At 38.5% G+C, this 26,264-nt stretch overlaps 2 protein-coding genes across 2 annotated transcripts in view; both read left to right on the top strand.

The window, feature by feature from the left end:
• Positions 1 to 5,690, top strand: part of CCDC169 (coiled-coil domain containing 169) — a 53,379-nt gene extending 47,689 nt beyond the window's left edge. Inside the window, 1 exon segment of the mRNA XM_045978582.1 lies at positions 3,342 to 5,690. Within this exon segment, the coding sequence (XP_045834538.1) occupies positions 3,342 to 3,447 (106 nt within the window). The 3' untranslated portion in view covers positions 3,448 to 5,690.
• A 12,408-nt stretch (positions 5,691 to 18,098) lies between these two features.
• Positions 18,099 to 26,264, top strand: part of SOHLH2 (spermatogenesis and oogenesis specific basic helix-loop-helix 2) — a 50,518-nt gene continuing 42,352 nt past the window's right edge. Inside the window, exon 1 of the mRNA XM_045978579.1 lies at positions 18,099 to 18,146. Coding sequence (XP_045834535.1) covers positions 18,099 to 18,146 — 48 coding nt within the window. The remainder of the gene's footprint in view (positions 18,147 to 26,264) is intronic.

The following is a 26,264-nucleotide window of genomic DNA, read 5'->3' as shown; positions in this document are numbered from 1 at the left end:
GGAACTGCCAAACTATTTTCCGGAGCAACTGCACCATTTTATATTCCCACTAGCAATGTATGAGTGTTCCAATTTCTCCACATCTTTATCAACATTTGTTATTGTCCTTTTTTTTTTAGCTATTCTAGTACGTGTGAATTGTAGTTTTGATTTGTACTCTTATTATAGTTTTGATTTGTATTTCCCCGAAGACTAATGATGTTAAGCATCTTTTTGTGTCTTTCCTTGCCATTTGTATATTTTCTTTGGAGAAATGCCTATTCAAGTCTTTTGCCCATTTTTTAAAAGATTTTATTTATTTAATTATTTGAGAGAGAGAGAGCACATGAGAGAGTACAAGCAGGGGGAGTGGCAGAGGGAGAGGGAAAAGTGGGCTCCCTGCTCAGAAAAGCAGGCTCCTTGATGAACAGGGAACCCAACGCAGGGCTTGATCCTGACCTGAGGTAAAGGCACACACTTAACCTACTGAGCCATCTACTTGCCCCCATTTGCTCATTTTTAAATTGGGTTGTTGTCTTGTTGTGTTATAAAAGTACTTTATATATTCTGGTTACTAGACCTTACAGATACATGTTTTGCAAATATTTTCTTACATTCTTTGTTGTTATTTTTTCTTTGTTGATGATTTCCTTTGAAGCACAAAAGTTTTGATTTGGATGGAAGCCAATTGACCTTGGCTTCCTAGGATATTTTTTTCTTGGTTACTTGTGCTTTAGATATTACATCTAAGAGATTTTTGCCTAATCCAAGAGCACAAAGATTTATATGTATGTTTTCTTCTTAGAGTTTTATAGCTTAAGTCCTTTTTGATTCATTTTTGAGTCAATTTTTTTTTAAAGATTATTTATTTATTTATTTGACAGACAGAGATCACAAGCAGGCATAGAGGCAGGCATAGAGAGAGGAAGGGAAGCAGGCTCCCTGCTGAGCAGAGAGCCCGATGCGGGGCTCGATTCCAGGACCCTGAGATCATGACCTGAGCCGAAGGCAGAGGCTTTAACCCACTGCGCCACCCAGGCGCCCCTTGAGTCAATTTTTATATATAGTGTGAGACTGGCATCCAGTTTCAATCTTTTGCACATGTCTATCCCATTGTCCCACACCATTTATTTTATTTTTATTGAAAAAAAATTTTTATTGTGTTGTTTTAGTCACCATAAAATACATCATTAGTTTTTGATGCATTGTTCCAAGATCCATTGTTTATGTACAATACCCAGTGCTCCATGCAATACATGCCCTCCTAATACCCACCACCAGGCTCACTCATCCCCCCACTCCCTCCCCTCTAAAACCTTCAGTTTGTTTCTCGGAGTCCACAGTCTCTCATGGTTCAGCTCTCCCTCCTATTTCCCCCAATTCACTTTTCCTCTCCTCCTAATGTCCTCCCTGTTACTCCTTATGTTCCACAAGTAAGTGAAACCATATGATAATTGACTTTCTCTGCTTGACTTATTTCACTCAGCATAATCTCCTCCAGTCCCATCCATGTTGATGCAAAAGTTGGGTATTCATCATTTCTGGTGGCTGAGTAATATTCCATTGTACATACAGACCACATCTTCTCTATCCATTCATCTATTTAAGGGCATCTTGGCTCTTTCCACAATTTGGCTATTGTGAACATTGCTGCTATAAGCATTGGGGTACATATGGCCCTTCTTCTCACTACATCTGTTTTAAAGACTATTCTTCCCCATTTGATTGTTGTGCACCCTTTTAAAAAATCAACCATAAACATATGAGTTTATTTCTAGACTCTAAGTTCTACTCCATTGATCTATAAATCCTACATGCTGTCTTCATGACTAGGTTTTCAGTAAGTTTTGAGATAAATGATTGTAATTCCTCCAACTTAATTCCTTTTCAAGATTGTTTTGGTGGGCACCTGGGTGACTCAGTCGTTGAGCATCTGCCTTCAGCTCAGGTCATGATCCCAGGGTCCTGGGATCAAGCCCCGCATCGGGCTCCCTGCCTGGTGGGAAGCTTGCTTCTCCCTCTCCTACTTCTCTGCTGTGTTCCCTCTCTCTCGCTGTGTCTCTTTCTGTCAAATAAATAAATAAAATCTTAAAAAAAAAAGATTGTTTTGGTTGTCCAGAGTCCCTTTAATTTCCATATGAATTTTAGGGTCAGTTTTTCAGTTTTTTCATAGGGATACCACAAAGCTGGGGAAAGGGGTCTCGGGCAAGTTAAAATGCTACAAAGTTCAGTGTTTTTGCTGAGTTTCAGCTCTGTGTGTGTGTGTTTTATGTGGTATGTAGTGTGTTTAATAAATTCTCTAGGATTGCTTCAAGTCCTTGGTTAATTTCCAAAGCTCTGAAGAAGTTGCTTCTCACCATTTTTGCCAATTTTCCCATTGCTTTTATGGAGGAACAAATTTTCTAAAGCCATTCTGTCATTTTTCCTGACATCACTCCCTGAGTAAAACATTTTTGAAAAGCACCTTGCAGGGAATTGAAGCTGACTCTACTCTTAAGTAAGAGGGTGGGAAAGTTGGCTTTATAAAGATATGTAAATCAATGAAGGAAAGATGGCCCCATGGAAATCCAAGAACAGGAATTCCAATATAACAGGGCCCACAGATATTAAAACTAGAGGTCAAGGAAGCTTTACAAGTCTGAGCAGAACTTCATAGTTCTTCACTTTAGTTGTCTGCCATACAGAAAAGTAGTTAAAGGCATAGACATTGAACTCAGCCTTTCTGGATTCAAATCCTAGATCCGCTTACAAACTATATAACCTTGTTTTCTCACCTATCTAACAGGGCTAATAATCATACATACTTCATAGGGATTTTGTGAGGTTGATATGAATCAATTAATAAATAGAATTTAGAATAGTTCCTGATATAACTTATGTGCTTTAAAAATGTTGCTGTTATTATTTCAACTAGTTCAGTCTTCTACTTCACTTTTCTTCTCATTACCAACTGCCATCTTCACTTCTATATCTTTTTAATATCACAGACCTTGGTATATCTTAGTTTCAATTTTATTATAATTTTAGGTGACATACCTTTGGCTTACTCATGGATCTTATTTCTTTATTCTCCCTGCCCTACTTAATGGCTTCTCTCTATTTTCTTAGCTTTAATTAATATTTTCAGAGGCAATATCAGAATGGCCCCTCTTATCCCTTTTTGGTCAAAGCTTTCTGCATTAGGATGCCTCATGGACTCCTTTCTGGCTTTTGGACTATCTGCCCTTGAGTTGGTTTCCTCTCTATCTGTAATGAGATATTATGGTATAACATATGGCTGTTTACGATGGTACTCTAAGCATATGTTTTTGTGATACACAATGATGACTTTAAAATAATGATTAACACTTCTTTTATTTCAGGGGAAGATATAAACCAGTTAACCAAAAGAAAATGAATGCCAAGAGAGGACCAGTAAAAAAGATTACAAGATCAAACCATCTTCCAAAACTCAATCTGCAATTCTAGAACTGGGTGGATTTCTATTTCTTTCTCTTTTCATCTGTAATATTCAACTTGTGAAGTTAATGTTTAACTCATTTTTCAGGGAAGGAAATAGATAAGAAAGAGCTATCAAACATCTCTTTAGCTCCTTTTCCAGAAGTTTATTCCTTTGTCTGTATGAAAGTAATTTTCTAAGTGATCTTAAAGTATCTAATAGCATTGCTTACGATTTTTAAAAATATCCTAGAAAGCCTGAAGGTTGGCATTATTACACTTACTTTTAATAATATATCCATAATCTGTGCTGATAGTAACATTGCTGTATTATGTTTGGTTTCTAGTTGACTAGAAATGTGAATAATGTGAACTCATAAAAACATTTTGCTGTTATAGGCCATATCATGTTCAGGTCTTTTAAACTTATGATTTAAACAAAGCTACAAATCTGATGGATTTTAAACTTTGATTTGAACTTGGATGGTGTTATGGAAATAGCCTTCAATCAGTAATCAGCTTGGTTATAATTCCCAACCTGCCATGAACTTAGGAGATCTTAGACAGGTTCCATTTTCTCATCTTTATGTCCCACATCTATAAAATGATGGCGGCAAATGATACAAACTCCAAGGTCTGTACTTTGCTAGAAAACCAATATTTATTCAACTACAAGGTCCTACTACTTAGCACATAGTGATTTAAATCATTTTATGATGTTTCTTAATTCATAGTGATGGCTTAATTCTTTAGACCATACATTGCAAGCCTTCACAATGCTTAAGTCTCAATGTGGAGATAGACTGAGGAGAGGAGAGAGGTTTTGTTTAAGGAATTAATACAGTTTATTGAATTTTTCTATATATGTTTAGGTGGTTTTATAACTTTTACCTAGGTTTGGAACATACCTATGATTTATTTGCCCAACTTAATAAGTAAAATTATTGGGACTTTATATTTCTAGAATTAACTCACAGCTACCTTAGTTTCCCACTAATGGTATTCTCACCTTATATCTGGAACTAAAACTTCTATTCAATATCAACAGTAATGAATACTTAATGCATTTCTATAATAACTTTTATAGATACCCACTTTCTTTAAGGAAGCATTCATAAATTTCATGTAGACAATTCTTTCATGTGACTTTATAAAGTAATACAGAAAAATACAAAGTAACTTTCTATAAATTATTCCAAACAGGAACTGTTTGGAAATATCTCCCCTGCCCTTTTTTTTTCCTTTTTTTTTTTTTTTTGAGGGAGAGAGTTAGTGAGAGAGGGGTGAGGGAGAAGCAGATCCCTTACTGAGCAGGAAACCTGATGTAAGGCTTGATTCTGGGACTCCAGGATCATGACCTGAGCTGAAGGTAGATGCTTAACTAGCTGAGCCACACAGGCACCCTATCTCCCCTGTCCTTAAGCTAACTGCAGAGGTCAGATACCATAACCCATATTATTAAACAAATAATAGATTTTAAAATCTTATACAATCTCTTTTAGCATTAGTAGCAAACTGATGACTTAAATTTTCATGATTATCATCACAGAGTCAACACTGAAAAATAAATTTATTTCTCTCATACAGAGCAAGCCATTGTGGGGATTGGATTTGGAATATTTAAATTTATCACCATCACTAGGACAGGATATTAATTGAAGTTCTTTTTATGCGGACTCTGTCATGTTTAAGCATTAGCTCCGCAGGAGCTACTCGGGGATACCTTCCAATGGCAGAAAAGGCCTGTCTTAAACAGAGGGATGGGGTAGCATAAAGAACTGAGAGGGGGACTGTCTACCAGCTTGCCACCTCTATGCTTCTGAGATTGAAGTCACTTTTACTTTTCATTGCCTCACTTTCATCATTTATAGAATTGGGAATAAATTTCTGTGCAGATCAAGGATACTTACTGCATATTTATTCGTTTACTTTTTTATACCCTCTTTCTAAAAAGGATTGTGTTAGCTTTTACTAAATGTAGAGGTATAAAAACAATGATCATAACGGATAACAGTTAATGTTTTGTGAGAATTCCCACCTAAGAAAAGCTCTAGCTTTTAAGATTTCTAGCAATAAGCACAAAGAATGAATGAATTATACAACTCTCATTTTTTTTTTTTTTGTAGAAGGAAAATACAAGAGAAGTTTTGCCTAGTTCTGAGGTTTAAAGATAATGTATCATGTGAAGTGTTATAAGAAAATGCAATTATTGGGTGCCTGGGTGGCTCAGTTGGTTGAGCAACTGCCTTCGGCTCAGGTCATGATTCCGGACTTCCAGGATCTAGTCCTGCATCATGCTTCCAGCTCCTTGGGGAGTCTGCTTCTCCCTCTGACCTTCTCCTCTCTCATGCTCTCTCTCACTCATTCTCTCTAAAATAAATAAATAAAATCTTTTTAAAAAATGCGATTATTTATTGAAACAACTAGTGCAAAAATGATAGCTTGGGATTTTAACTTTAATACTGAAATATGTATTAATATCAATGTTTTTTTAAAAGAGTTTAGAATTCATAAAGCAAAATATCAGTAAACAATCTTAATATAGTTCAAAATTTTGATGTCTAATATATTGTAAAATATCAGTGTCATTTATAAAAACAAATGTTGCTATAAAAAAGTCAGATGATACCTGAGGGTTTTGAAGGGTCAGGGGTGGGAGGTTGGGGGAACAGGTGGTGGGTAATGGGGAGGGCACGTTTTGCATGGAGCACTGGGTGTTGTGCAAAAAGGGTGTTTCAGCTGTTACGCTGAAAAAAATAAATAAAATGGAAAAAAAAAACAAAAAACAAAAAAAAACAAAAAAAGTCAGATGATGGTGAGTAAAAACAAGGATGTGGAGAAACTGGAGCCCTCATATACTGCTCATGGGAATGTAAACTGACACAGCCACTTTGAAACAAATTTACCATATGGCCTAGCAATTCCACTCCCAGGTATATACCCTAGATGAAACCTATGTCTATGTACTAGGTAGGTCTACATAATGAAAATTTATGTCTACGTAAAAATGTGTTTATAAGTGTTTATAGCACCATTATTCATGATAACTAAAAAGTAAAAACAATCCAAATGTCCATCAACTGATAAATAGATAAGCAAAATGTGGTATATCCAAACAATGGGTATTACTCAGCAATAAGAAAGAATGAAGTACTGACATATGCTACAACTTGGATGGACCTTGGTAATATCATTGTAAATGAAAGAAGCCAGTCACAAGAGAGCATATATTGTATAATTCCATTGATATGAAAAGTGCGGAATAGGCAAATCCATACAGACAAAAGTAGGTTAGTAGTACTTGCCAAAGGCTGGTGGGGCTGGGGGAAGGGTGAGTGATGGGAAATGACTGTTAATGTGTACAAGGTTTCTTTTTGGGGTTTGGTGAAAATGTTGCAAAATTAATTGTGGTGATGGTTGCACCACTGTAGAATACTAAAAAACATTGGGCACTTTACATGAGTTAGTGCATGTTATATGATTTGTACCTCAATAAAGCTGTTATTAAAGAAAACAAATATTAAATATGCTAATATTTTAATAAATTAGCAGATAAATTTTAATTAAATGTTATTTGATCTTCCTCAGAAGATGTGATCTTAAAAATTAAGATGCATCATCATTTGGTGCTATTGTTGAGTGAAGAGCATAATTTTCAGCATGATTTTCCAACTAAAAAACTTTCAGATACTACACTAGTCAGAAAAATAGTGAGGATTAAGGGCTACTTCCCAATATTTCCTTGATATCTTTTGAATAATTTCATCTCTTGCTTGATAATCTTGTGGAGATATTTATAAAACACCTTTTGATTTTTTATTCAGATTAGATTTTTTTAATTCATGAAGTGCTATGTAGTTTTGTGTCAAAGAAATTATTTCTGGTTTCATCATCTTCATTAGTTTTATCATGTGCAGCTAGACATTCTAAAGCAGAGTTATCTATTTCAATTTTAGTACCATGATATTTGTATTCTACTGGACAAGAAATTCTTTATTTTGGACTAAAAACTATCCGTTTAACAATCTTATCAATAACACTCTTTGGTTTCTTTTTTGTTATGTGCACAATAAGTAAGGACATGTCTAGACTTATGATAGTCCACATATTATGTGTCTTTTTTTCATAAATTAAGTAGTTATATAAATAATTTTGATTTTTTTAAAAAAATACCAGAATAACAGAATTATGACAACAAGGATGCTAGGGGTTTGGTATTTAAAAAGCATAGTGGGATGTCTGGGATGTCTCATTTGGTTGAGCAGCAGACTCTTGATGTCAGTTCAGGTCATGATTTCAGGGTCCTGAGATCTAGACCTATCTTAGACTCCACACTCAGCATAAAATCCGCTTGTGTCTCTCCTTCCCCATCTGCCCCTCCATGTTCTCTCTCAAATAAATAAATGAATAAAGTAATTTTTAAGTAAACAGATAACAAAAGGTTGGAGTATACCAGAATACTAAAACTCTTGTTAAAATCACTAAACATGATTGAAGTATGAAAAAGTATTTTTAAAATAATAAGATACTACTTAAATGGAAGATAATTTCATGATAGTTGGGCACCATTTTAAAAGCAAATAGGATAATTTGATCTATGAATTAGAAAAATTTTGAATTTACAGAACATCCTTTTAATTTTATCAAAGGACGTTCATAGATATTATCTCAGTTACAGGAAAAGTCTTATTATCTGAAGAACCACCCAACAGTGAGTTTCTCATTATTGGAAGTGTTTAAGGCTAGAAAGCCCTTTGTCGGGGATATCATAGAAAAAATTCTTGCAGTGGGTGGAAGTTGGATCCAATGACTGCAAATATCCTTTCTGTGATTCCCTGATTACTTATCAGATAAGGAAACTAGACAAAAAAATCACTTCTTAAAATATGATTGTGTCATATAGACTGTAAATATGGACTTCCAAAAACATTGCTTTACCAGTAGCCACAACTAACAAAATCAGCTGTAATATTACTAGTGGCCATTTGTTAAAAGTAGTCCAAAAACAATTACAGTTTTTCATCTGTAATAAGCAGTGGTTTTCCAAAAAGATAATTTTCAATGCTAATATATCTGAAGCTAAAAAATTCTAGTATACTGCTGGTGGGGGTATAAATTAATATATTCTTTTGGAAAACAATTTGATTATATTCTCAAATAGCCTTAATGTTCATACATTGACTCAGTAATCATATTTCTAATAATCTGTTCTAGTGAAAAATCATACATATAGAAAACAGGAGGGCAATCGTTTTATCATCATTTAAAATACCAAAAAATGGAGACTTCCTTAACGTACAATTATATGCATAAGTGGATTCATCCACTTGTGATTCATCCACATGGTTATTATGTAGCCATCAGCAGTTTCTATATTATATTGAAATTATTTCACCTCATATATTTCCTGCACTTAAAGCACTTCAGTGTCCTTTATCTCCAGCACTTAAATGAACAATTTTATTCATCATTTGTCACCAGTTAGCTTAGTACCTAGTATATGATGGGTACTTAATACACTTTGTTAAACTTAAATGAATGTTTGCAAAACAGAGTTTATAATATCATGGGACGTCTTAATACTAAAATATTAACACAATGATACAAAATCATTGATTTTAACTATTTAAACGTATCTGTAGGAGAGGCCTACAGAAAGGGAACTTTAGACTACTGACGTGTTTCTATTCTGCAAATTTACTGTCCAACTCTACAGAAGAATGTGAGTTGGGCTCCAAATGGTGACCTAGCAAAAGGGGTAAAGGTGGAGCGGAGACCTGTGGAGTAGAAGGGAACACACTGTCTAACTTAGGAAAGCTTGCTTGACTTCCTGTCAGGTTTTTACTTCATAGAATGGAGATAGAAATAATCAATTTCAGGGGTGCCCGGGTGGCTCAGTGGATTAAGCCTCTGCCTTCGGCTCAGGTCATGATCTCAGGGTCCTGGGATCGAGTCCCGCATCGGGGTCTCTGCTCAGCAGCGAGCCTGCTTCCCTCTCTCTCTCTCTGCCTGCCTCTCTATCTACTTGTGATCTCTCTCTGTCAAATAAATAAATAAAATCTTTAAAAAAAAAAAAAGAAAGAATCGATTTCAAATGTACCCTTATGGGTGTATGGCACAGAAGGGGAGTAAAAGTCTTTTTACTGCAACAATTCTGATACCATAATGTAATAAAAACAAGTAATAGAAATTACAGAACATCATAAGGTATTTGGAAAATGTATATTGACTTGCAAGTGTATAAATGGTTAAAGTCTTGAAAGTAGCTGATAGCATTAGAGTAATGTTAAAAGAATTGAGGCAAAGAATAAGTAAATAGTGGGAAGAGGTCAGTGAAATAACCACTCTAGGATTTAGGAGCTTTCAAGGAGAATATTTTATCTCTATCCTTTCCTTCTCCTTGTCATTGCTACAACTTAGTTAAGCCTTTATTATAGCCAGATAGCTAGACAAAGGAGAAAAAGGTGGTGAAAATTTCATACTAGGATGTTGAGAGTCAGTTAGTAATGCTTACTGCTGACGGACATGGAGAATCCTTTAATCTTCCTAACTAGAGTTGACCTCTTTAGTAACTGAATGCCTACGTTTAACTTCCTTGCTTTTGCCACTTTTGCGGCTCTAACCACCTTCTATCCTAAATAATAGGTTTATTTTGTTGTATGGTTTTGGATGTCTTTTCTGTTAAAAAAGAGTTCGCTTCTAGCGCAGGTTTTGAGTCAGGAAAGGGTAGGATGTGGGTAGGGCCATGTCTTATTCATCTTTGTATCTCCATCAGAACTTAACCCAGGGACATGCATATTTTTGACGCTCAGTAAATATCTGGAACGAAAAGGTGGATCTGGACATAAGGTAAATGTTCCTTAAGGACTCTTAAGCACATAAGGAATTAAAAAGACTTGTAGTGTATGAAATATAAGAATTACAGCAAAATATTAACTAACAACCCAAGGATTGAGGTTGAACCCTAGTTTGAGAGTAACACTTAACAATGATAACCTGCCAAGAGTTAAAGTTAAATGGGAAATATGGGGGAATTGCACTAAAAGAATTTTTAAAAAAGATTTTATTTATTTGACACTGCACAAGCAGGGGGAACAGAAGAGGGAGAAGAAGGGAGCCCACAGCAGGGACTCAATTCCAGGATCCTGAGTCGAAGGCAGTCACTTAACTGAATCACCTGGGTGCCCTATAACTTTTTTTTTTTTATGTTATCGCCTAAATAAATTTTTTCACCTTAACCACTGAAACTTACACTGCATAAAATGATTAAACAGAGCTTTGTCTTGTCTTTCTTGGTGGGGAGCTAAGTGTATTCTGGGAAGAAAGGAACAAAAGGATATTTGATGATCAAATTGATAGACTGTGGTGAAAACTGCCATGTGCTTGCCAGACTTACCTTTTTTCTAGTAGGACAGAACAAGGCCACATTTTCCATGTGTGAAACACAGTGTCTACCAGCGCCTGGTGCATACACGACTTTTTTTAATGATATATTTGTGAAAAACACTATTGGGTAGTGAGTAATGTGCATGCTGCCATGTTTAGAAATCACATCTGTGAAGCGTTGTGTGCAGCTAGGTGTGGCCTTGTGGTTGACGTTAAGCCAGTATAATCTAAACATACACGATCCATGTCGTTTTTGTGACTGGCCCATAGAAACCTCCCAAGCGATCGTTCTTCATTGTGCTCCTTGAGAATTTTGTTTGATGAGTGGACGTCTAGGGTTGAGAAGTCAATGCCAAGGCTCCAGGGGATGGTAGAAGCACAGATGGAAGACACTCGTGGGCCTGAATTATTGCCCACCTTTGGGGATGCACAGCTTCTAGAGCTCATTTTCTGTTGAAACAAACATAAGTATCCTGACAGGGCTTCAAAGTTCAAATAGTCAAAAGCTTTTAGTCAAAGTTTATGGTTTCTTGAATAATATAACTCCATCAAACTATTAGCAATTGAATGTATAATAATGATCATTTCAGAGCATGATTTGTTTCTTTGGCATATACCTCTTTCTATCTAATGGCAGCTACCTTGCAGCTCATAGGTCAGGGTGTAAATTTAACACCCATAATCTGATCTTTGCCACAAGGCTGCTTTAGTGGACTCCCATGGCTCAAAACCCTTCTCTGTCTTATCTCTTACTTTTTGGAGTCTAAAGGCATTGGCCTTTCCAACCCTTGAATGCCCTTTGATGCCCCAGATTCTAGACTCTCCTTCAGACCCTATTTCTTTTTATTTCTCCTTGCAAACTGGCTAGTCATATCCTAAGCTCATCTTCTCTTCTGCCCTGTCAAAGGCAGTCAGTAACATGTATCACAAATCGTTAGTGGTAGGTTGTTGGGAACATCTTTTCCTTGACCTACAGGTTTGGCAAGCACTCGGTCTGCTCTATGTAACGGGGAAGTTCAGGCCACTTTCACACTTTGCCCGGCCTCCCACAGCAGATCTGCTAAGTTAATGCCTCCCCACTTGCTTTATTTTAGTATTTGGTTAATGCAGCACCAAGTTATTCTGCATTATGACTATAAGAAACAATTCCAGACTTCAGAGGCTTAACAAAAAGGTTTATTTCTCTCTCAGAGCATAATCCATTTAGGTTTTAGTCGCTTTAAAAAAAATTAATAAGTAAGTAATCTTTATATCTTGGGAGATAAAAAGAAAGATAAAGATAAAGAAAAGAGAAAGGGAATGAGAGAAGCACATAAAAGATTTCAAAATTATTGGTAGTATCTGCTAGGTGGGGGTCATACGTATATACATTTATATGCTTTATATTGTATACCTGTAATATGTGTACTCTTGGATATGTACAAAATTTTCCACAAAAAGAAATAAAAATTACTCCTTTTATTTTATTTTTTTTTACTCCTGACTTTTAAATCATTCGTATACATCTAAGTATTACAAGGAAAGTGTGAACTACATTTTTTTCTCCTTCATTTTATCCCCACCTTCACATACAAGAAACTTCTCTCCTTTAAGAATGTCTGACTTCTTTGTGTTACAGAAATTCCTCCTGACTCCCAAGTTGGTGGTCATTGTGACCAAAGAAAAACTAGTTGTTTTGTAACGACGTGACCTGCTAGGTAGTAGAGCCCTAATCAATAATCCCAGTGGGGGCTGCTTCTAAAGACTCTGCTGTGTTGTTGCCCTCGGAGGGTGCCCTCCCACTTAATCAGTGGCCAGCCTCTCTCTGAACCTTGTGTGACAGAGTCCCCCCCCCCCCCCCAACCAGCATTAGAGTGTCACTTTGGTATAGCTCCACAATTCCTAGCAAAGACTTGTGGTTAAAATGAGGCCTTTGCCTCATTTTAATTTCATAAAACTAACCCCTGTTTTTTGAAAACAAATTAATGTAGGGACACCTGGGTGGCTCAGTCAGTTAAGCGTCTGCCTTCAGCTCAGGTCATGATCCCAGTGTCCTGGGATCAAGTCCTGAATCAGGCTCCTTGCTCGGCGGGGAACCTGCTTCTCCCTCTGCCTGCAGCTCCCCCTGCTTGTGCACTTTCTCTCTCTCTTTCTCTGTCTCTGACAAATAAAATCTTAAAACAAAACAAAACAAAACAAAAAACAAAAAAAACCCCCAAATTGATGTGTTGGATGATGAAAAAACTGTCACCACTTATTGAGATGATTATAGGACATCACTGCAAGTTGCCTTTTTCTGACCTTTACTGCTGTCTACTGGCAATGGTTCCTAATTCTTCAGGGAAAACATGTATTTATTGATCACCCTCTATATTCTAGATACTAGGATATGAAGTCTAGTAAAACAACCTCTGCCTTAACATTCTACTGAAACATAATTCTAATTGTTGAACAGAAGTATAAGATGAAATTAGGAATTCTTTGAGAATTTTCCTGTTGTCTTCCCAGATTGCCCACAAAAGGAGAGAGAGGGTAGTGTGGGAGAGACACTGAGACAGGGGAAAGGAGAATGCTTAGGGTAGGTGGTTGTCAGAACTGAACCTGCAGTTTGGGAGAACTGAGCCAGAGGCAGGAAGGAAGCAGGTGAGCAGGAGAGGTCCGAGCCTTTTGGACACAGGGATTACAAGACAGGTAAAATTTTTAGACTGAGGTCACAATCAAAGAAGACCAGGGCAAAGAAGAATTAGCAGCTGGGAAGGATCAGAGGAAATATCCAGGGGAGTTCCCAAATTAGTGATCTGTGCTCACAGAGGTTTTCTGGCAAATACTGTCCTTTAGAAGTAGCTCAGGATCTCTTGAGGCTTCAAATGATCCCTCCCATTGGCCCTGAAGTTCCAAAGAATGAAATTCCTCAACCTGATTGTGGAGCTCCTACACTGGACACTATTGGGGGGAATCTCAGGACATTTTCAGGGAATAGAAACAAATCTAGTCAACTTGATTAAAAGCTGAATCTAGAAAGCCAAACTGGGCAAGATAATGTGGGCCCTAATGCCACAGTGAGGAATGAAAATTTAATGTGATAAACATAGGAGTCTGCACATTTTTTAATATGGAAAGGACAGGTTTAAAACATCTTTCATCTTTTCTGTGACACAACCAACACAGTTTATACTAGTTTCCAACTATGAGATACCAACCTTGTTGTTTTAGTACAAACAATATTTTTTCCTTTCCTCCAAACCTTGTGTTTTTCTTTCCACTACAAAATGAGTAGCATTATGAAATAGAGGACAGATCATAGACAGTCAGGAAGACCCGGACCCAAGTCTACATATACCAGGCCGCTACTGAGGCATTCAAATAAGTGCCTGCTATGAGCCAGGCTACGGCGATGGCAGCAGATAGTACAGACAGATTCCCTGTCCATGAGATGAGAGAAAGATAAGTAAAAACAAATACATGGGCTATATAACATAGAAGGGTGGTATAAAGAAAAACAGAGTAAAGGGTTAGATTCTGATAGGGACTGCTTGAGGGGACTTCATAACAAAAACAAATGAAATGGAGCAGTCCGAGGGGAAAAGAGGTAAGAACATTCTAAGCAGAAGAAAGAACCAGGACGAAGTATTGATTTGTACTTCCCTGGTATTCTCCAAAGAAGGCAGTGTGACTAGAGGTCGTGAAGGGTCGTAAGAATGGCAACGTATGGTTGGAGAGGTAGAGTCAGATGATATAAAGTCTTGTTGGACATGGAAAAGAATTGGGACTTTTTTCTGAGGGGATGATTTTGAGAAAGGGAGCTAATATTTCAGTTTATATTTTCAAAGATTATTTTGGCTCTTCTATAGTGAATTGCTTGAAAGGAGGAGGGGGAAGCAAAATCACCTTCCTCAGTTAACATTATGAAAATATCCTTGCTTAGGGGCGCCTGGGTGGCTCAGTGGGTTAAAGCCTCTGCCTTCGGCTCAGGTCATGATCTCAGGGTCCTGGGATCGAGCCCCGCATCGGGCTCTCTGCTCAGTGGGGAGCCTGCTTCCTCCTCTCTCTCTGCCTGCCTCTCTGACTACTTGTGATCTCTCTCTCTGTCAAATAAATAAGTAAAATATTAAAAAAAAAAAAGAAAAAAGAAAATATCCTTGCTTATAATTCTATAATAGAGCTTAATGTTTAGTCAAGTTAGGGTAGAGTCCTGGATTTAATATTTCAAAGATAGTGTAAGCATGGTGTTCTAAAGTGTATTTATTATCTCCCAGGTTTCGACACCAAATTAAAAAAAAATGAATTCGGTGCATTATTAAATGTAAAAAATTATTAGTAAAATGATTGTAATTAGTTACTTCTCTGGCTTACTTACAAGAGTCTTACTTACGAGAACATTGTTTGGGCCTCAGCATCTTTGAAAGGGAAGGGCAATTAGGTAATCTCTAGGGTCTCGTGGAGTTCTCAATTTCTGTGTCTCTGAGAACAAGCCTGGTAAGCATAATAGTGGACATAGCTTTATATATATTAGTTCCTGTAAAACAGCTGGATGGAAAAGTTCCCAACATTTTAAGCATAGGTTCTTTTCAAGAGCTCATCTGAACAGACCATTATACTATAGTACTTACAAACCTATTCAGGGTTGTATGCTTATTGTGAAGAATACACAATTGGAAGGGAAAATACTGTAAAGTTTATACTATGAATGTTAATAATCTTAAATGACAAAAAAACTATATATTTAAAAGTTTTTATTTATTTATTTGAGAGAGAGCAAGAGAACATAAGCAGGGTGAGGGGCAGAGGGAGAAGCAGACTCCCCACTGAGCAGGGAGCCTGATGCGGGACTCATTCTTGGGACTCCAGGACCATGACCTGAGCCAAAGTCAAACACTTAACCAACTGAGCCACCCAGGGATCCCAGAAAACTGTATTTTAAGAAATAACTTAATTTGGAGTGCAAGTTTTATTTTTATCTGAGAGAGTGCAAATGGTAGGGCGGGGCAGAGGGAGAGGAAGAGGATCTCAAGCAGACTCCACACTGAGGGCGGGGCCCAACGTAGGCTTGAATCCACGACCCTGAGATCATGACCTGAGCTGAAACCAAGAGTCAGACACTCAACCAACTGAGGCACCCAGGTACCCCTTGAGTGTAGGTTTTAAAGTACATTTCTCTGTGTAGAATTATTCTTGTCCTATTTTATAATTCATCATATTCAATTTTCCATCAAGAGTATAAGTAGCATATTATTTTTGGGAACTACAGAGAGCATCCATCTGCCCACTTTTCTGCCCAATGACTCAAGAATGTTAAAGGTGACAAAGAATTAAATGCTTTGCATTCTATGTTGTAACTTAGAAGGTTTATAGTAGAGTTTCTCAATCTCAGAACTCAGGACATTTTGGGTCAGATAATTCTCTGTTGTAGGAGGCTGTCCTATGTATTGTGGGATGTTTAGTAGCATCCCTGACCTCTACCTATTAGATACCAGCTGTGACAACCAAGAAATGGCAAATATCCCTTGGGGGGCAAAATCACCCCCAGTTGTTTTATAGTAGATATCTGCTTCTTTGTCGCTGTTTTAGGAGATTGGAAACTTTTAAAATATCTAAGTTGATTCTATGAAGCTTGTAATCTTATATTTTGGATACTGGAGAGATTTCTTTTTTCTTGCTTTTTTCCAACAAAGGAATGGTTACTCCTTCTCACATAGACTTGGGGGCATTACCTCCTCCAATTTAAAAACAATGAGTTGGGTGCTTGGGTGGCTCAGTGGGTTATGCCTCCGCCTTCGGCTCAGGTCATTGATCTCAGGGTCCTGGGATCCAGGCCCACATCAGGCTCTCTGCTCAGCAGGGAGCCTGCTTCCCTCTCTCTCTCTCTGCCTGCTTGCCTCTCTGCCTAATTGCAATTTCTTGCTCTGTCAAATAAATAAATAAAATCTTTAAAATAAAATAAAAACAATGAGTCTGTGTGAATTACAGCAGTGTCTTTGTCAATATTAGATCAGATTTGCTCATCTCCACCCCTCATGCAGTGCCCTGATTATCATACGGGGGGAAATGCTCAAAGCTGCCTCAGTTCACCCCCCGGCCCCAACACAGTGCTTGGGCACTTTTGCCCAATATTTGTGAGCAAACTAACTGCCTCGGAGATATTTATCCAGATACTCAGTTTCCTGATTAACTGGAGAAGCAAAGAGCCAAAATTCGTTAACTATTAAAATGTGTACATTTACTTCCAAAAATATTGCAGAATGATTCCATCAGAAACATCTGCACACCTTTTCTTCCCCTCAAAATCAGAGAACTACAATAATATTTTTGCACGTTCTCATGGTCAACATCAGGCCTTCCGAACAAAGCACCACCTCCTCAGGGAACCAACCAAAGACTTTCCCAGAGACGGCAGGCACTGGTAATTCCAGGAGAGCACGTTTGTATAACATGTTCAAGTGAAATCCAGAGTCTAGGGAAATCCAAAGTGACAAACCACCAGATACCATTCTCTACCTCATTCTCATGCACCCCCCACCCCCAACTTTTGGCAACGGGAACAGTAGTTAAGACCTGCAAGAGAAAGGACTCCCCTACAGGTCCTGGCACTCCTATCAAATGTCTAGCCAAGGCTGAATAAAGTGAGTTACACAGCAGGAGCTACCGGAAGGCTTTTTGGGATTGTCGAACTTTCCCAGTTGAGAAAATGGGGACCATGTGGAGTGGCCAGACGAAATGAAATACTTCTAAAAATTTAATTTCTTAGTGATTGGGAAAGAAAGCACTAACAGCACTTGCCTTCTCTAGCATCTACGTATATTTATCTAGGATAAAAAAAAGTTTGCTAATCCTTAATATTTAAAACTTTAAAGACTTCCCCTACGATAAAAAGATTTTCAGAGCAGCCCGAGAAAGGCAACGCTTCCGCTTTCTCCTGGCAAACATGGCATTCTACTAAAGCCTGGCGCTGTGTGTCCTCTCCACATTACGGGGACTGGAACTGTGTGTGGGCACCGTGCCAGTGACGCAGTGACAGGGTCTACCACGGACCCCACAGGACACCCTGGACAGCCCTCTCCCCGGGAGCCCCCCGCAGCCCCTCCCCCAGCCCAGGTCCCACAGGGCCCCTCCCAGCAGCCTGCAGCTCCCCCAGGTGCCCAGGCCGGGGCAGCAGGGCCACTTTAAGGCAGGCGGGGGCTAGGGGTGGGGGCGTACGCACCCACAGCTGCGGACCAGGAGCCATCAGTGCGGCCGAGCGGGCGGCCAGGACGCGGCGGCTTGGCCGAGTTTCTCCTGCGGTGAGGCTGCCCCAGGACCCGGCACGTGGGCAACGGGCCATGGCGGCCTCAATTATCCGCCCAGAGCGCGGCCAAATCTCTGGCCAGGTAAGAGGAGGAGGAAGGGGAGGCAGCTGCGTTTGTAACCGCGCGCGGGCCCTGAGCCCGGTGGCCCCCTTGGCCCGCACAGGCATCTCTCATTTGGGGGACGCCGAGGAGCACGGCTCCAGGAGGGCCACTTCCAGGGGCTTGAGCCGGTACCCGAGGCGGGAGGCCGGAGGGGAGGGCCGGCTGAGCGGTTTTGTTACACAGACATGCCTCCCTGGCGCTTGACGCTTGCCAAACTCAGATTTTCAAGCCAGCCGCTGGGAGGGTTACCCGGGAGCGGAACTTAGTAGGTATTCCAGAATGTGAATGACGACAACTTTGGTTTTACTTTGCATATAGGAAAGTGTTTTTAACACGGGAAAGTTTATTTTGAGCATGCTTGTCTCTGCACAGCTTGGCATGCTTTTTTCAGTTCGCCTGCGGGCATTGGGTCCAAAAAGTCCTTGCGTGTCCTTCCTCATGCTTACACCCAAACCGGCAGTTGTGCCTGGAAACCAAAGCCCGTTGGCGGGAAAAGGCATCTGTGCTGTTCACACGTCCTCCCACCCTCCCGGGAACTCAAAAAGCCCACTGGCCTCTTTTGAAAGCACCTGATTTATCTTCCCCTTAGCAGAAGCATAAAACCATAAGTGGTTTAGAATAAAAAGAAAGAAAAAAAGAGGGAGGGTGGAAGGCAGGCAGGAAGGAAGTTAGTTGATGATGATTAGCCTTCTAGAAACAGAGCATAAAGCCTCGCCCACTTCAGAAAGCAAGGCAAGCTGGTGTTGGCTTTCTTCTTCTTCTTCTTCTTTTTAATTTCTGGATAGAGAAATAGGAGAAGCAAAACTTTTGGGCGGCCTGAAGTTTTGTTAGCCCTTAGAATGTTCTGCGTACTTAAATCTCATTCCTTAAGCACAAGCTTTCTGAAATTACCACTTTGAAGTTTAATCGGTTTTCTTAATTATTTCAAAATAGACGCACCTATTTAAACTCGAAGGAAAAATAGTATTTTATGGTGCAGGATTAGGCAAAGCTGCACAAAATGGAATTCTGCATAAAATATCTGATTATCTAGTTGTGCAGAAATGATCGAGGCTTCCTTCCCTTAACTGAAGCCCCAACTGAACCTTTTGTTTGCATTTGAAGAGCAGCTTGCTCAGTTTCTCCAGATAGAGCTGTTTAAATCCCTTGACTCCTGGGGAAACCAGAGGCCAACAATTGCCCTGTGAGAGCACCAGCCCATGCAGCTGCTGCTGATTGTCAGCTCTGCTCCTGGTGATAAGAGTGACATAAATAACAACTCACTAAAATGGAGGAGTGATTTGCTTTAACTACTTCATCACCTGCTGTTACTAATTAAGGGTTTAGCCTGCTGCAGATTGCAAATGGAAATCCAGTGTTTTAAACATGGTGGAGACTGGAGTGCCCTGTGTGATGTTGTGATTTAGAAATCAAACTGAGTGGATATAGACCAGAGGTGACGATTGTGTCGAAATTTAAAAACTGCCTACACTTCAACGATCTATACCAAGGTGTTAGCAGTGTTTATCTCCGAAAGGTGGAATTAAAAATACCTTTTAATTCCTCTTTAGGCTTTTAAAAATTTTTTTCCAGTATTTCTCAATGTATATGCATTGCTTTTGTTTAAAAAAAAATGTGCAGTAAGCAATTCAAATAGAAAAAAATTTCCCATGTAATAAAGTCCCACCATCAGTCGAAGTTGTGATACTCACAGGTGAAAATCTTGGATGTACTAAAAAAGGCAGTTTCCCAAAGCAAAATGTCATAGAAAGTTTTGTTCGTTTTCATTTTATTATTCCCGTCAGTGGATTCTTCTCATCACCTGTGTTCATATTACACTGCCAACAAGATATTTTTAACTGCATGAATATTCAAATTTAAGTTGATTAGAAGCTATTCAGTTAATTCAAGTCACCTTAGGATAGTGGACTAGGACAGTGTTCTGATTTGTCTGATTGTTAACATTCCACGTGTGCTATGGCACCAGTTTTGTAGGACAGAGAAGGAAGCCTTTGGCAGGAGAGCAAATCAGTTCTTTCCAGAGCTGCTTTATTTCATGCTCCTCTGTGAAGTGCCTTGCATCATGGCGCAGAACTGTAGATGTTTAAGCAAAACGGCCTGTTAGTGGTGCTGTATGGCCTTATCCCTTTCTGGATCTTTCCTCTCAGATCTCCCCCCGGTCCTCATGGCCTGCTCTTCAGAGCTTGCTCTTGACTTCTCTCCATAGGAGCTGAGGGGTTCTGGGGAAATTAGCCACTGAGCCTCTGAAGGGAATCCTGCAGTCAGAAGCATCAGCGCTAGTAGGAAAGGGTTCAAGCTAGTCGCTGTTTTCTGTTATTTAAGGCTTTTCTCCTCTTTGGGCCCTGTTTCCCCTTCTCCGTGGCTCAACATAATGAAAGAGCCATTTGATTTAGGGCGGTTTTCACCACTTAATGGGGACACACGTTCCCCCTCTAATTCCACTTCCTTCCTTCCCCATCCGATTGACCGGATGTTTTCTGTGTGCAGGCTTGGTATTATTTCAGAAAACATGGCCATAACTACCAAGTACAGGACATCGTACTAACGGGGTAACAGCCTTGGGATTTAAGTATTATCACCTTCCAGACGAGGATCACAAGGGTCTTACTCAAAGCTGTTATTAAGTAGCTGGACTAGGCAACAGAACCTGGTCTCTGTGCCTCGAAAGCCTTTGCCCTCTGCCCACAGCATCCGGCTCTTGAAAAAGAATCAGTAGTAGCTTTGGTAGAACTGAGGATTATACATGATTCTTTCTGTGCTCTGAAGACTGAAAGCTATATTTAGCAGCAGAAAAAAAGGATTAGAATGTCAGCCCCATGAAGGCGGGGACCTTGTCTGTCTGTTCACTTTGTATTCGCAACACAGCATTGTCATGCAGCAGGGGTTCAATAATTCTCTCTGGGAAGAGAATAAATAGATAACAGTCACATTTAAGTGATGCAAAGTGGCACGATGTTTTAAAGGAAAGAGAAAATAAATGTTGGTAGTAGAAAGTTTTATAGGTTATTAATAGCCCAGTATACCTTTGTTTATATGTATTATTTTAGTGCAATTATTTTTTTTATTTTAGTGCAATTATTAATAGCACTCTCTTTCCATCTCAAAAGTGTCTCAGTTTAGAAGATAAATGGTCACCTTGTCTGTAGTAGATAGGTTAGTTTTGGACATTCATAGGTTGCTTCAGTTAACCACGTTAATTAAAAAGCAAAACCATAACCACTCCTTTTATGATCACTTGTTAATGACCATTACAATTCTTGGCATTTGGTTCACAAAGGCCTATATTAGTATAGAAGAAGCCCTGTGCTACAGTGGAGATTCATAATCTGAGCTCAAAGACATCACAGTAGCTTTGAGTCCCACATTGCTCCTAAAGTGCTATTGGAGATGGAGGATGTTTTTAAAAATGAAAAGGAAACATTCTAGAAGGGTCCTGATACTCTGTACTGTAGAAATTCCCAAGTGTTATGCTGCCTTCTTAGAACAGAGGACATTTGAGGGAAATAGAAGGAAATAAGGCTAGTGACATGGGTTGATACCAAGCTATTGAAAGGCTTTGCTAAGGAGTTTGAATTCTTACCTGTTTAAAACAGGGTGGGGCAGGTGAATGAGACTGGGTCCTGATGGTGAATGGAGCGCACAAGACAACTTCCTGGTCCAACCCAGACCCCAGAGTAGGACATACTTAACCATGAGCTGATATCTTCAACAAGGAAATAAATATGGGGGGAAAAAGGGAATGTGTGTGTGTGGCGGGTGGGGGTGGTGGCAGTTGGCGGGGGCTGGAGGCAGCAGGTAATCCAATTTAGAGGTCCAAGTTTGACTTAACCAAATGCAATGTACAGCACTTCATGGAATCTTGGCTTAAAGCAGCTTCTTTCTGACCATTGGAAAAAAAAAATCCACAGGGAAACTTGAAATTTAGAAAGCAGATGTGATCAAATTGCTACTAAAAGAAAAGTACAAAATCACGGCTTAAAAGATCTAAAAAAGAAAGGCAGAGGGAAAACAATTCTAGTGGTAGGCGAGGCTGAATGTTAGAGGAAACTGATGAAAGTTGACCAGAGTGGGCTCACCTGGTGATGAATTAAGTATATGCAGATCCCCTGGGTGAGGTGGGCCCCTAGACTCTCCCAACTCACCCCTACTTCATCCTGAAGAGAATGAACTGTATGTGGGACCTGGGTTCCTAGTGTTGGTAATTTCCAGAACTTTATAATTGACCAGGAGAAATAAAGGAATGGCAGGTCTGCCCGGGAAGGAAATAGACTAAAGTGCTTGGCTTTCAGAGTATCGCCTTCCGTTATTATTTTGACAGTGAGCTGGCCTCAGGCTCTCTGGTCTCCAGCCTTGCTTCCACTGTCTTACCCACTCACACCAAGCCCACAGTTGTCCCTTAAAGAAGCAGCCACTGGGGAGACTACTTGTACATGATGACTTCGTCCTTGATTCATACTTATGTCTGGATAACCAAGGATCTCCAGACATTAACAGAACTAGACACAAATGCAGACACTAGACACAACTATTCCAGAGACAGGTTATTAAGGGAGTAGAAAAAACTTCTAAAATTCTGATTTGTATTCTCAGTGAGGGTATCACATCCTAAAAATAGCAAGTTATGAGGAATTACCAAAAAACAAAACTCTTAGAAGTGAGCAATTCACATTAAATGAACTGAAATCATACAGATCTTTGGAAGGACTGAAGAATGAGCTGGTGATATAAAAAATGAAGTTAAGGGACTCTCTCTCAGAAAAGCAGAGACATGAAGGATCAATTGTGGATGTCCCACATCTAGCGGAAGATTGCCAAGGAGGGATGAAGACAGAGGGAATTGGGAAATGGAAGGAAACTTTCAGAGCCAAAGTTCCACTGAGCACCAAGTAGGATGAATAAGACCTATGCTCAGACACATTCTAGAAAACCAACAGAACTGATAGCATAAAGCATAAAGAGAAAAGCACAGACGGGAAAACAAAGCAGCTTATTCTTTTTATCAACAACCGGATGCTAGAAGAAAATGGACCAATAGCTTCAAGGTTCAGAGGCAAGGGATTTTTGACCTTGGAAATATTTACCAGGTAAAACTAGCGCTGAATTGTGAGCCCTAATGCCACTATTAAGTAACAGAAATAAGGGGTTTAACTCTTGAAGTCTTATGGGAACAGCAAGAGGGAAAAAGGAAAATCCAATCAGCCTAACAGAAGGCATGGGAAAAAAGAAACATAATTACTGTGGATGAGAAACGTGAAATAACCAATGAAGGGAATAAGACCATTTCACATTAAGTTATAAAAGTTTTACAATTGATATCATATGATAATAGTTAATGTACATTAGTTAATGCATTAATGTAATTAATTAAATTCCTACATTAAAGCTAAAATCACAGATTATGGAAAGAAACCTAAAAATTCAGATATATACTATTTACAGAATACACACAAAATTAAAATGATATAGAAAGGCTCAAAATAAAGAGATATGAAAAACGACTATATACTAGAAAAAATTTCAAGTGAAAAGCATTAAAAGGACAAAGTATATTTCAAATATATAGTTTTCTGCCCATAAAATTATCAATGTATGATCTATAGACTTAAAATATGTTATATAAACATTTAGGTTATTATATAATATATATCAAATATTATAATTATGTTTTTATGTGAATATGTGTAATTATCATGAACCTCTTTATACCTACCCAAAATTAGATACAGTCTGTAGTTGGAGAAATTTATAAATTCACAAACTATAATTAGGAAAGATTTTACCACATCTTATAAACTGAAAGATCAAGTAGACCTAAAGTAAGAAACAAAACAATAAGTTCTGTCTAAAAAATAGAGAATACATGCCCAGCACATATGTGCCCAGCAGAAAATACACGTTATTTTCAGGTATCCATGGAACATTAACAAAAACTGTATTACACCACAAAGAAAATACCAATACATTCTAAGAAGAAGTCATGTAGGATACATTTGCATCGACAATGCACTGAAGTGAGAAATGACTGACTAGTCAATAGCCAAAGAAATTAAAAACCAAAACCCAAAACACCATACTGCTGAAATTTGAAAACAGTTCAGATAGGTGTTTAATGGAACTCTGAGGTTAAAATGGAAGTGTAAAGTGAAATTACAAACTAAAAATGAATGAACATAGACACAATATATTTCAAAATCTTTGGGGGACAACAGAGTGCCACTTGGGGGACTGTGCCATCCGAAAGCACTTTTGGCAGTGATGACAGTGTTCTATAATCATGCTGTCTGAGACGGCAGCCACTTGCCACGTGTGGATATTGAGCACCTGAAATGAGGCTAGTGCAACTGAAGTGAATTTCAAACTTTAATTTTAGTTAACATAAATTTAAATAGCCACATGTGGCTGTCAGGGTGCACCACACAGTTATAGCCTCTGATAAAGCATCGCCAAGGAAAAGAAGATAAGAAAATATAATTATATATTATCCTCCAGTTAGAAAGCAAGAATAACAATGCACATAGTAAATATTATATACATTTAAAAACTAATACATTTAAAAAGAATAAAATGGATTAAATATATATATATGTGAACATAATTCACTTAAGGTAGAAAATCTAAATTTACTGGTAGTCATTAAGGAACTGTAAAAGGTACTCTAAAATCCATCTCTGTAAATGGCTTTAGGCCCAGATTCTGCAGACATGTTTATCTAAATTTTAAGAAGCAGATAATTCTGTTTTATAAAATATTCAAGACCATAGAACAATATTGAACTTTCTGTTTCATTCTTCAAAGCTGGCATAACCCTGAGATACCCAAACCAGATAAGACAATACAATAAAACAAAATTGTATCCAGTTTTACTTATGAGCATAGATGGAGAAATCTAAAATAGTGTGAATGAATTTAGTCTACACATTATACATTATCCCAGCAAGGGAATTATGGCTTGACATTAAGAAATCTATTAATGTAATTCACTAACAGAATATAGAGTAAAGGAGAAAAAAGTATAATTATGTTGATCCTAAAAAAGCATTTGGTAAATTTCAGCACCTCTTTCTGATTTAAAATTCTTAGTTTCCAAATAGAAACTTTGTTAATTTAGTAGACGGTATGGACCAGAAACTTTCTGTATCATATTTAGTGGCAAAAACATTGAATTATTTCCACTAAATTCAGAAACAAGACAAGAATGCCTAGTGTCACTCCTACTATTCACCATTGTTTTGGGTGTTCTAGCCAGTGCTTTAAGATAAATGAATAAAAGCATAAATTCTGGGTATAGGGACAAATGTGTCATTTTTATTTTATTTTATTTTTAGAGAGTGTGCGTGCATATTCACAATTGGAGGGTGAGAGAGAGGCAAAGAGAGAGGAGAGAGGGAATCTCAAGCAGGCTCCTTGCCCAGCTCAGAGCCTGTCATGGGACTCAGTCTCATGACCCTGAGATCAAGACCTGAGCAAAATCAAGAGTCTGACCATTAACCACCTGAGACACCCAGGCACCCCCCCAAAGTGTCATTTTTGAAGGCAATATGATTATATATCTAGAAAATTCAGAAGAATAAACTAAAACGTATTGGAACTAAAGAGAGAGTACCATAAAGTTCTTGAAGCAAATTCTTCATATAGAAATTAGTAGCAGTCTCTGTGTTAGTAGTAATCAATTAGAAAATACAGAGAGTGAGAAAATCTATCCCCTTCACAATGACTCCAGAACTTTGAAATATCTAGGACCAAACATGAGAACATGTGTAGAATCCATATGAAGGTAACGTTTAAAAGGCCTGAGGAAGGCACCTGGGTGGCTCAGTGGGTTGGGCCTCTGCCTTTGGCTTGGGTCATGGTCTCGGGGTCCTGGGATCGAGTCCTGCATCAGGCTCTCTGCTCAGCAGGGAGCCTGCTTCCTCCTCTCTCTCTCTCTGCCTGCCTCTCTGCCTACTTGTGATCTCTGTCAAATAAATAAATAATTATTAAAAAAAAAAAAAAGACCTGAGGAATTGTTGAACTACTGTGAGAAAAGCAACTCACTTTTCAAAGTATAATAACCCTTTTGTGAAAAAAAGGTGTATATATAAAATTATCTGGAAGGAT

Source organism: Meles meles, chromosome 14 (genome assembly GCF_922984935.1).
Source record: "Meles meles chromosome 14, mMelMel3.1 paternal haplotype, whole genome shotgun sequence".
Taxonomy (NCBI): Eukaryota; Metazoa; Chordata; class Mammalia; order Carnivora; family Mustelidae; genus Meles; species Meles meles.
The sequence above is the reverse complement of the archived record's forward strand: the minus strand, read 5'-3'. Positions and strand labels throughout refer to the sequence as shown.